Genomic DNA, 12,384 nt, shown 5'->3' on the forward strand with positions numbered 1-12,384 from the left:
TCTTACACCTCTAGTAAGTTTCTGAAGCAAGAGTTGAACTCTGCTCTTTCTGCCCTCAAAACCATCGTTCTCCCTTCCAGTATAAAATACTATTAGACTGATTCTACAACTCAACTCAAAACTCTTTTCCCATTAACCTCCTTTAAACAGGTATTCCTGGATGTTCTGCCCTTGTCTCTCTTTTTTATCATCTCCTTTAACAATTATATTCAGTCTTGTGGCATTAGCAATAATCCATAAGATGGCTATCAAGAGAACATCTTTTAATCCTTTAAATACTGTATAAATGTTATTGTTTGCATTTTCATTTTCAGATCTGATTGTCTAATCTTATGATGTCCCCTGATCTCTCCTCTCATGGGTATTTTAAACTACCTGTGGAACATCTCCTTGTCATAAGGCTAGATCTTTTAAGTTTTTTTCTCTAATCTTATCTTTAGTCAAACCTTTCTATTTCTACAGTTGTCTTTATTTTATAACCCAGTTTCCCCAAGTATGAAGCCCTGGTGTTTTTCTGACTGTATGATTGCTGCTCATATGTAATTAAGAGGTGTGGGTCACGCTAGTTAAGATCCCTGAGATTCCTTCCATCTTAAACGTTTTGAGATTTGTTATCTCTGAAATCTTTTCTGTCTGCTCTTCCCCTTCTCCTCCCCCCCCCCCTTTTCTCAGAGTCTCCTCCAAATATGGCCCTTCCTAGCGTGGTCCAATTTAATAGCCGCCTAAGAGATCATTCCACCTTTCCTTTTCTCTACTCTACTTTCTATAGCATCGCCAGACATAGGGGTAGAACCAGTCCTGTCATGCCATGCCTTTTAATTCTCCCTCTGTCAGCTCTAAATTGCCTATTAAGTAAAATTATCTCTCCTTTGATGGACTTTCAAAGCCTTCAACAATATAGTAACATCTTATCTTCATAGCCTTCTCTCATACTACTGCTTTCCAGCTATATGATGTGTGGTAACTTTTGAACATTGGACTTAGAATCAGGAAAACTTGCGTTCTAATCCTTCCTCAGACACTCGATCGCTCCTTTTCCCTCAGTTTACTGATCTTTAAAATGGGAAGAATAACAACATCTACTTCATAGGCCATTTTGAAGATCAAATGAGACAGCATCTATATTGAACACTTCATAAAATTTAGAGGACAATATAAATACTAGCTATTATTACTAATCCACCTTTTTACATTTGCTCCCTCTTTCTCCTCCCTTTTTGAAATCACTACTTTCTTTTCCCCATTTTGAATTCCTACCTGCCTGATTCAAATGTTACCTCTCTGATCCACTTTTTTTGGGTAAAGACCTTTCCATCTTCTTACTACTTATAATAATAGTAGTTATTTTAAAGCACTTTAAAATTTACAAAGGTTTTTTCACATTAGCACGTAAATGATACCCGTATTTATTTTGTGTATCTCTTTCCCTGCTCCATCATAAGCTCCACAAAGGAAAGAGCTCCACTGTACTATCTACGAAAATGAGTATTTAACACAAAATGAATAAGTATCACTTTTTAACTGTGAATATAAAGAATAATTCACTCATCAAAGCTTCATACTTAGATTTCAAGTCCCACCTTCATGTTAATCATATTTATTGGATTACTTAGCTAAAATGAACTAAATTCAGCTTCTGTCTCTCAGTTCATTTTTGATTCACCACTTTAATTTTTGCCTGCCTGAGAAAATCCTGGCCTACAGTTCTAAATTTCCTATGAACATATCAGATAATGCACATCCCAGCTCTCTTAAATTTTGATGTGGTTTTATCTACTTGAAATCTTATCCATTGTGGGCAGAATTTCCTCTTCCACTGAGACATTCACATTAATATATGTAGATATGGATACAGATAAATATGTTAAATCTGCCCAAGCTATATTTCTCAACTTTAACATTTTCTTTTTCTTTGTAACCTTCTCTTCATCGTTTGCCATCATCTATGTGGTTTCTACAAGATTACAATTGTGTTTTTCTTTTAATAAGAGCTTTTAAAGAAAATTATTTCCCTCATGTCATCAAGATCAAAATGGTTAGAGAGATAAGACAAATGAAAGAAAGCACATGTTAGAGAGGACAGTAATGTTTGACTCTTCCAGTGGAGACATTGAAGACATCTTCAGACATATTGATTATTTGGGGAGGGGGTAATAATGAAAAGAACATTGCTTCTAGTTGAAGTCAAAAGATTTAGCTTCAAATCCCATCTCTTATACTTATTATCTTTAAGTAAATCGTTTCACTTTCCTCAGTTGTAAAAGGAGGTTAGAAGAGATGGCCTCTTGGAGTCCCTCCCATTTTTACATTTGTAATCTTTATGGGGAACTAACTTTTCCTTTAACTGTGAGGAAGCTGGATGAACAGAATTAGAAAAACAGTTTGAATCTTGCCTCAGATGTTCAGTATCTTTGTGACCTTCAGAAAGCAAGTCATTTAACTTCTCTCTGCCTCAGTTTTCTCATCTGAAAAATTAGGATAACAGTGACATCTACTTCTTAGGATTGTTGAGAGGATTAAATGAGATAACATATAAAGCTCTCTGCAAACCTTAAAGCAATATATAAATGCTAACCATTAATAATAACAATACTTTTCTCTAAGCCATTTTTCCATGTTTTTGTATTGATGTCTACTTTTTCTCTAAGGATTATATATTCCCTAGGTTGTCTAATATCTAAAAATGTTTAACACAGAAATATATCCTTCTGTTTTCTTTAAGATCCAAAATTATCATGTCACTGATGCAAAGTTTCATATATTTGTGACTTAGAAATCTTTGAATAGTAAAAAACAGGCACCATGGTGAACCTACTAGTTGCAGAAGAACTTGGGTAGATAGATAAAGAGCTTGAGATGTCTCTGCACCCAGCGATGGCCTGTCTGAGCCCTTCAGACCAAAATTAAAAAAGCTTGGGACATTTTGACTTATGTTCACTATGGTTATGAAAGTCTGTACAACCAAAAATATGGAACATATAGTTCAACAAATGAAATAATATCCTTATTATCTAATGGGCAGGGTTATCCCTCCCATCTCAAAGAACTTTTAAATTGTCTTTTTAGTTACTTTTATCTCATTCCTGATCATCATGGCTAATTTAAAGGGATTAATAAGATACAAATCTTAAATTCCTTTATACCTTATGTGAGTATAAAGAAATTGTGAATTAAAAAAAAAAAATCACCACCACTGATTTTAACTTAGATTACATTTGGGAATATCATGCTGGAAGTATAATCTCTCAGTTGTTAAAAATCTCAGAAATTACATGGGTTCATTCTTAACCCCTCTTGGTATATGTAACTCACTGGGGATAGCTTTCTGAGGAATTCAGAGGAATAAATAGCTGCTTCCATAATAATCTAGTAATAAGGTTGCTGATTCTCACCTCCCTCATTTTTTTGGCACGAATAAATATCTAAGGAATTGATTTAACAGAAAAAAAATACTTTATTTAAGAACCTCTTTTGTCTTCAAGTAATTAAGAGTGTATGAAATGCTGTCTGCAAGACATATGCAAACTATTCCCATTAACCTCATTTTCTCTCTTCAGAGGGAGTTCTCTATCTAGGGGCAGTACTGTGGCACAGTCCTTAGGATAGTTGGGAGGAGGCACCCACCTTGCATAGTTATTCTTAGCATAATACTACTTGGTAAATGTTAAAGTGCTAGGTAGGGCTTTATAAGGTCACAGAGGACTGTCCAAAAGAAAAGAGAAAAGCTGTACCCTCAGTTCTCTGTCAGACTCTTTGCTAACCCTCATCCACCTCTAAGAATCCCTGGTTCCATTCAAAACCAGCTCAAGTGCCCCTTCCTACATTGAAGCCTTGCCTGACCTGTCCAACAACTAGTTTCCCTGCTTCTAATTAATTTCTTTGTGTGTTTGGTATATAGTGTGCATTACATTATCTTTGGGGAAAAGACCAATTCACTTTTTCTTTGAATCTTCTAAAGTAATATGTGGCACTGCTATACTTAATAAATTAGACTGATTGTTGAGTTATTGTGTTCTTGTTTGATAAACTTTTATTTTTCTTGGTTTTAATAATGGTGTTCTTACAAAGTAGGTGATCAGTGACTCAATTGAATATGTGTTGAATTGAAAGGATGTATGAAATTGTTATGTTATATAATAAATTATTATATTACTTACATATCTACATATATATGCTGGGCTGCACTGCCATATTGCTTATTCAAGGTGTGTCTATTACAGATACATATCTGATTATATACACCTATATGTAGGTATTTAGAGTGGTCCTTTCCACTTTGGATTGGACAATAAACTCATTAAGAGTAGGTTTTTTTGAGGGTTTTTTTGTCTTTGTATCATAATAGGGACTTAATAAATACTTGCTAATTAATTGACATCTGTAGCCCATTTGTTATGATGTACAGATTCATCAGAGTACAAGTGCTCTAAGATTGAACTAGTTGGATTCTTAAAGTATATGTGACATATTTGATCTCCCTACTTGGTTCACTTCATCCGACCCCCTGAATATATCTGCCAAATCTTCATTATTCAATCCCTCAATTTGGAATAGACTTAATTTCATTCTTATCTGTTTTGACAGCTGAATCTTATCTTCTTGGTGATCACTTTGTGCAAAATGGTGAAGCACTCCAACACTTTGAAACCCGACTCTAGCAGGTTGGAAAACATTAAGTAAGTGTTCTGTGTTTAAGTTGGAATACAAATGATAAACTCATGATGACTGGAGGAAGTGATCCAGCACTAGGAACACGGAGCTTTGTCTCCTAAAAACAATAGATGTGAATGAGACTCAAATCTTATGGGTCTGCTTGGGTTACACTGTTGCCCTGTCACAGGCATTGGTCAAAATTAGATAATAATTCTCTACCTTGAGTTAGAGCCAAGAGGAAAAAAAATTTTTTTCCAGTGGCTCCATGGAAATTCCATAGCACTGTGGTAATTTCATTTGCATTTAAAATGCAGTTCAAAATGATGTTCCTGTTTGCATGGCTGATATGATTATGTAGAGTTTGTTTTGTTAAATGACTTTTTGATTTAAGGATTCTAAGCAGTTTCCCCTCCTAATCCTGTTCTCCTAAGAGAATTGACTCTATTACTATTGTTAACTTGAAGATTATCTGTTGTTTTCATGCTAATTAAACAAATGTTTACTTTATCTCAGTGCTGAATAAAAAATAAAAAAAAAAAAAACCCAGCAATATCCCTCTCAAAGAGAAGGGGGGGAACAGTATTATGTAATTAACAAGAAATTGATAGCTGTTGCTTCATTAAATCATCTTATAGAAGCATTTGAAGAATATTATTTCAAATGGGAGACTTTTTTATTTAAAAGTCTGTGAAGGTATAACTCAAGCTGAATATCAGAGTAATGGAAAAGACTCTTTTTTTTTTTTTTAATGTTTTTTAAAATGGCAGATCTATAGTAAGGGTAACATTTAAAACTTAGAAGTCTCAGATAGGCTAGTATCAGCTTCATTGCATGTTGCATGGTAAGAGAGAGAGCTAATCTTTAGCATCTCTCTCTTTTCTTCCTTTTCCTCTTTCTGTCTTCTCATCCACACCAGTAATTACCGTGTTTGTGATGGCTACTATAATACGGACTTACCTGGGTAAGGTAGAACCCTACATTAACAAATTTATGGCATGAATTATATTTTTGCAAACTCGGTCAATATCATGAATTACCCTTAATTTAATAACTAGTTTGGAAATAATCTAATTTGCTATAGTATTTTTTAACTATTATATGCCTTTATTTTTTTAAACTGCTTGCCTCTGCATTTTGAATTTCTTAATTTGACTGATTTATATAAATATATAAATGCTTTCTTATTAATTTCTATTTCAATTCTGTCTAATAATTTTGTTTCTCTTTTCTGCTTATAATGCTTTCTAGCTATGAAGATAATAAGCCATTTATCAAGTAAGATCATTAGTTAGCAATGGAATGCACTGACTTAAAATTCCCCTCATTCCGTCCTGTCCTCTATAATTCCTTTCTCCTTAAACTATTCATGATGCAATCTCTCTAAAATATTTTATTTTGTGGTTGAATTCATTTTTTTTTTTTTTTGGTCACATTTCAGCCAGACTTCCTCATGCTATAGATCGAAACTCTAGGTTCACCTGAGCTTAGCTGATCAGAGCCCCCAGTTTAGGTGTTAGGCCTTTATCTGCCATATAACCTCTCTCTGTCCGTGTTACATTATTCAGTGTCCTCTGAAAGCACTACAGAGAAAAGATACAGGGCTAAGTGAAATCAAAGAATTCTCCATTTCCTTTTACTAAAATTGTATTAAAAAAAACAATTAGGTCATTTGGGGGTTGTTTTACATCTTTGTGTTTAAAATACTTTTGACATCTTGTTCATTCTGGAAATTATGAAAAAGCCAAAACTGCTGAAGCGGCTCTCACGGGAGACTGATGTTCTTAATCACTGAAAGGTTAAAGCCAAAGACTTGTTGAATTTGAATGCGAACATAGAGAAAGTCAACTGCAACTACTGAAATCACTATAAATATTCAGATGTTCACTGGATGTTTGCTGCTAGGCCAGTTTGAAAAAAATTCCATTCTCTTTTCTCAGGTCCTGGGTCCTTGGTGCTTTTGCCCTTCTGTGTCTTCTTGGTCTCACCTGGTCCTTTGGACTGCTTTTTATCAATGAGGAGACCGTTGTGATGGCTTATCTTTTCACCGTATTTAATGCCTTCCAGGGAGTGTTCATTTTCATCTTTCACTGCGCACTTCAGAAAAAAGTAAGTGATGGGAAAAATAATATCCATTATGATAGGAAGGGAAACGATATGTACGATAAAATTTAAATTAAAGTACAATAACATTTGTGGACTAAAATATTTTTCTCATTTTGTTATTGTTAAAATATATAAATATTTGGGAAATATAAGTGAATGGTATCAAAATTGAACTTAGAAATGTTGAAGGCAAGTATTAAGTAGAAGCATATAAACTTACTTAGTTTCCATATTTTGTTAACTGTTTTTTATTAAAATCTCATGGATTTTATGTATTTAAAAACATTCTAAGAAAGGTTCTGAGGACATTACTAGGCTGCCAAAAAAGGTTGATGGCATTAAAAAGGTCAAAAACCCTTTCTTCATGGGAAACATGAAAAGAAAAGGCTATCCTGTTGTAGAGTGGGGTAATTCATGAAATGGTATGTACCAAAAGAGAAGGATGGGGCAGGAAAGACAATAGGGGTGTAAAAGCACCAGCTATGCAAATCCAGTCATCATTTAGTGTCTCTCGACTACTTGTAGGGGACCAGAAGAAAAAAATCAATGATCTCCCACTTCTTCACATCTTATTTTGTGCTGATTTCATGTTAAGTGGAGTCAGCAAAAATAATTCAGAAGTACAGTCAAGGATGAAATACCTTAATCTGTAGTGAGGAGATGTAAACCTCTAGAAGAGCCAAGCTGTTATTTAAGGTTTAAAAGTTTCCCTGCCTTTCCCCGACTATCACCCTGTCCCTGTCTGCATAACTAATGCAGTCTTTTTATTCTGTTATTACTAGTTGGTCACTAAATTGAACAGAGAAATAGAATTGTGAAAGTGAAAACTATTATGTTTTCAGTCCTGACAAAATGATAGTGTTGTTACTTCCATCAGTTTTGAACAAGCTATAATTTAGAACTAATGACAGTGGAATGTGCAATGCTGATAGATAATGTACATTCACAATAATATAGGCATTAGGCAAAACCAACCCCGGAGGGTATTATTTGGGCAAAATACCATTGTGATTGCTATTGTCCTGGTTATAAAGCGGTTTTGAGCAGTTAATATCTATTAATGTTCAGAAATTTCTCTTGAAGTGTCCTAGGTGATAAAAATAACACTAAACTTTCAGCCTTTATGGTTTCCACAAGGTTAGCCTTAGTATAATTAACTTTGGTTTTTAGAAGCTTCCTTTAATAATCAGAGATTGAAATATGTGAGCATGTCTTCTTGTAGACATGCTCACCTTTTGTGCCAGATCTCTGCTGTCCAATGCATAGTACAAGACCTGATTGCAAACTCCGTTTTGGGGTTATGGAACCCTTCTTGTGCTCTTCTTTGATATGCCAAAACTGTGTTGATACAATGAGTTGAATAAAATACTTTATAAGAAAAATGTGAAAAGCACATGGACAAAACTTAGCAATTCAAAATATGTTTTTGGAACATTATTTGTGCAGTGTTTGAAAATTTTCCCTTTTTTTAAATTTCAATTTTCCTACAAGAATGGTTTCTTATGAATCTGCTTTAAAGTGACTCTTGTGAGACCCATAATCTATGGATGATTATGGCTTGAAATCAAACCTCATTGTTATTGGTAATAATAAGTATAATTAAATATAACTAAGGATCAAAAGGCAAGTAATTAGATAAACTTGGTACTAAGGTCAACTTTTGAAAAGGAAAAATTTTTTAAAGACAGTAAAAAAGGCATTAATTTCTCTCAGTGAGATTTTAAGTGACGATGTTAAGTTTTGGGCGTGGTGAATGAACATAGCCTTATGGGGAAAAAAAAAAAGGTTTTCTACATCTTGTTAACTTACTTTGTTTTACCTCCTTTTGCTTAGTCATTCAAAAAACATTTTTGAAGAACTCTCTGTGTCCCATACTTGGAAGGCATAGCTCTACCACTGAAATATATGACTCCCTAAAACTGGTTTTGATTTACCATACCACATACATTCAGTACTGTTTTGACATCTCTCTTTAAATTCCTATCCCACAATTCCAGGTGTGGCCACTTAAATCAGTGAGTTTATACACTTTTCATAATAAAGTTTAGAATCAACTTGACAGTTCAGCCCAGTTTTTCTGATCAGTTCATTCATCCAGGCTTTAAGAGAGGAGAGAAATTACATGGTAACTTCCTTTAGTATGAATGTATGTTGCATTAATAGATTTTGTTGCTGTTGTTGTCTGCTAATCAGGTGAATAGGCATCTTCACATTTCTGCACTAAATATTAATACTGGTAATGTCAAAAGGTATCAAAAGGTAACAAAAGCATTCCAGTTAAATTAAGAGCAAATGTACCAACTTATGTGCCTTTTTCATTCTTTTCAGAGTAGTTTTATCATTACAAAGAGAGGGTTATATGAAAAACTCTGCAAATGCATAAAGTAGAGAGCAAAGAAATTTGTTGACCTACAGTAGGAGAATTTAAAGACTGTGAAGCTGTAAATGACTGGATTACTGATTGGCTAAATGTGTTTGAAAAGGGGAAACCCTAAGTTGGAAATTTATTCACCCTAGAGAGGAGTTTTCTTAGCATATAATAAATAGAAAGTAATTAGATAAACTTGGTACTAAGGTCAACTTTTGAAAAGGAAAAATTTTTTAAAGACAGTAATAACTAGATTGGTAATTAGAACTATTAGGTTGGCTGACATTGAGATTATATTAGCTTATTGAATATAGTTAATTTTCATCACAGATGTTTATTTTCGTAATGTGCTTTTTTTGTACTTTATCATCTTGTAGAAAAATCAAATGTATTTTGTATTTAATTGTGTATTAAGTATATGTATGAATTATCTCCCCATATGATGTAAATTCCCTGAGGAAAGGGACCCTTAAAAAAAGAAAACAACTCTATCTTGTATTTATCTAGTTTTTTTGTATGCTATGTCTCCAATTAGAATGTAATCTCTGTCAGGGCAGGGACGGTTTTTTCCTTTTGCTTTATTTTTCATTTACTTATATCCTCAGCATTTACTGCTGTGCCTGCCACAAAGAGATTATTTGTTGAATGTTTATTGACTGACTGATACTTAGATCAGTTTTGCCATTTAATCACCCACAGGTACGCAAGGAGTATGGCAAATGTTTCCGACATTCATATTGCTGTGGTGGGCTACCAACTGAGAGTCCCCACAGTTCAGTGAAGGCATCAACTACAAGAACTAGCGCCCGATATTCCTCAGGCACACAGGTAACAAAGAGTTTGACAGCATCTTTTAATTAACCTTATTTATAGAAAGCCTACTGAGACGTGTTCTGTTCAGATGCACTAATTGTCTTCTCATTATAATGATCTAGATGGCAAATACTTGGTGGTTTTCCCCCCTTAGTTTTGGATGTGTGTGCATTTTAAATATTTCTTTTAAAGGTTTTCTTTTTAATTTTTTTCTTTGTACAAATACAGTTTCCTATTATTATGACAGTAGGTTATGACAAAGAAACTACACTGTATCTAATCTAGTTAGAATTCAGTACCTTGAGTTCTTCACAAGATAGAAGTATATATATAACTTCTTAAATTTGAACTCAGAAGCAACATAGATGTTTAACAGTCCCCCAAGGATCAGGATGAGGGGAAAACCAGCGTGTGTTCTTAGTAGGGCTGCACTGAAGCAAACAATCTGCATGGAACCTAAAATATAACATCTCTGTTTTCTTGCTTTCTGTCAACAGAGTCGTATAAGAAGGATGTGGAATGACACTGTGAGAAAACAGTCAGAATCTTCCTTTATCTCAGGTGACATCAATAGCACTTCAACGCTTAATCAAGGTCAGTTACTAGGAATGGTTTCAATTTGAGGAGAGTGCAATTTTGTAGTAGTTGTCAGTTTAAAAGAATCTTGTCTTAGAAGAAACTTGTAAACATTTTTTTCCCTTTTAAGACAGCAATTTTCATGTTTCATAAGAAGATGTAAAAATCCTGTTCAGTCAACTTATCTCACTACTTGTGGTTCATTTATCCCATTTGATGGAAAGCAGACTTAAGTAACTTCTATTAATAATTTAAATCAGAAACCAAGAGCATAATTCCTGATTGTTAAAAACATATTAATGAGACTAACGGCTGAAACAAATAAATCATTGAGAACATAAGTTCCAAATGACGTTTCCCATTGAAATCAAATTGACATCCTCTCCAACCAAGAGACATTTATAAAAGTTTTCCTACTAAAATATTGATGCAATTAGCATAATTACTATTCCCACTAAACAATGTCAACTTTTACAATGACAATTCTAATTAGTGAAGTTCTTATTATTTGAACATTTCTTTCAAAAACCAAAACTTAAATGTTAACAACAGAGCTGTAGTAAATCCTGCCTGATGTGGAATAAAATTAAAATACATGAGAATGCATGAAAATATTTCTTTTACTCTTTGAGTTGGTATTTCTGCATTCATCTGGATTGCAACTTCAGGAAATTATGACATAAATCAATCTAATTGTTACTTAAATTAAGCCACTATCAAATAAGATTAGCATAATCTGTCAATAAAGGAATTCTCTGCTGAACTCTAAACATTTCTCCCACCTAGAATAAAATAACTCCAGTAAGATAAAAGCATAAATATTTAAAATATAATATCTTTTTTGCTTTTGCCTGAATGAAAGCCTAATAAATTTAAATTTGGCATGAAATTCAGATGACATTTTCACTCTCTTTGGACATGTAAAATATCCAGGTAATATCAATTTTGCTGCAGTATAGTGCATCTGAAAACAACCTGAGTTGTATTTTATCTTAATGAGGTGCCCAGACTAACGTATTCAAAAAGGGACAGGAATATAATTTTTGTCACTATTCCATCAAATCTCTCCATTAATCTTTGGGGGAGGGGGCAAGACAAGGGTGGAGGGGGAGGCGTACCTTGAGGACTAAGGCCAACTGGTAGTCAGTCATGGTTTTAAAGCAATCAAGCTAGCCATGCTAAAAACATGTGTCAGAAAGTACTGGAAAGTGTGTAAATGGTGAATAAAAATAAGTAAGATGTATATTTATTATGCTTGCATAATGGTGAATCAGCCAAAGTAGCTATCTTAAAGGGAATGGGGTATTCAAGTATTTATTTTTGAAAAAATGTCAGCATGAGCTTCCTAGCCTGGTTGCGTATGTGGGAATGGTCTAATCTATCCAAATAAAAGCCTTGAGGTTTGTTTCTCTGCATGTCTGCTTGGGCTTATACTAAGAGAGGCTTTTTGCAGAGTATGTTCTTTCCTCTACTTATTGTAGAGTTGGTTTTCCTCTTCCCTTTTGCTTGAGTTTGTATTAACACAGATGTTTTCATAAGGGATAAACCTTACACCTGTAAATTCATAAAGTTTGAAATTCCCCCATCAGAATCCTTAGTGGTTAAAGTTTCTAATATGAAGCAGTAACATCTTGAAATGTGGCGTTGATCCCTCTGCATGCAGTTGCCGTTCTTGTTTATCTGGGGCTTTGTATAAATTAGTAAATGTCATTTTCCGCAGGTGTTTACTTTGGGGATTTAAAAGGCACCTGTGGATTTCCAGCAGAGCGACCCTCTCCCTTTCTCCTTCAAATTACTAGTTCAAATACAGTCAGGAAGTCCCTGAAGAATGTCATTTGACAACTTAACCCACAGAGCTGTGGTACCATATA

The 12,384-nt window shown here is 34.0% G+C and overlaps 1 protein-coding gene across 11 annotated transcripts in view; it reads left to right on the plus strand.

Moving 5' to 3' along the window:
- ADGRL2 (adhesion G protein-coupled receptor L2) overlaps positions 1-12,384 on the plus strand; it is a 217,652-nt gene that overhangs the window by 199,166 nt on the left and 6,102 nt on the right. For 6 of the 11 annotated variants that reach the window (XM_051999178.1, XM_051999176.1, XM_051999169.1 and 3 more), the window contains 4 exons: positions 4,585-4,676; positions 6,591-6,759; positions 9,824-9,952; positions 10,435-10,531. In XM_051999178.1, the coding sequence (XP_051855138.1) occupies positions 4,585-4,676; positions 6,591-6,759; positions 9,824-9,952; positions 10,435-10,531 (487 nt within the window). Of the gene's footprint in view, positions 1-4,584; positions 4,677-5,569; positions 5,615-5,901; positions 5,929-6,590; positions 6,760-9,823; positions 9,953-10,434; positions 10,532-12,384 lie in introns of all 11 variants that reach the window. The other 5 variants (XR_007953863.1, XM_051999177.1, XM_051999175.1 and 2 more) reach the window with 1 other exon arrangement.

Source organism: Antechinus flavipes, chromosome 4, assembly GCF_016432865.1.
Source record: "Antechinus flavipes isolate AdamAnt ecotype Samford, QLD, Australia chromosome 4, AdamAnt_v2, whole genome shotgun sequence".
NCBI lineage: Eukaryota > Metazoa > Chordata > Mammalia > Dasyuromorphia > Dasyuridae > Antechinus > Antechinus flavipes.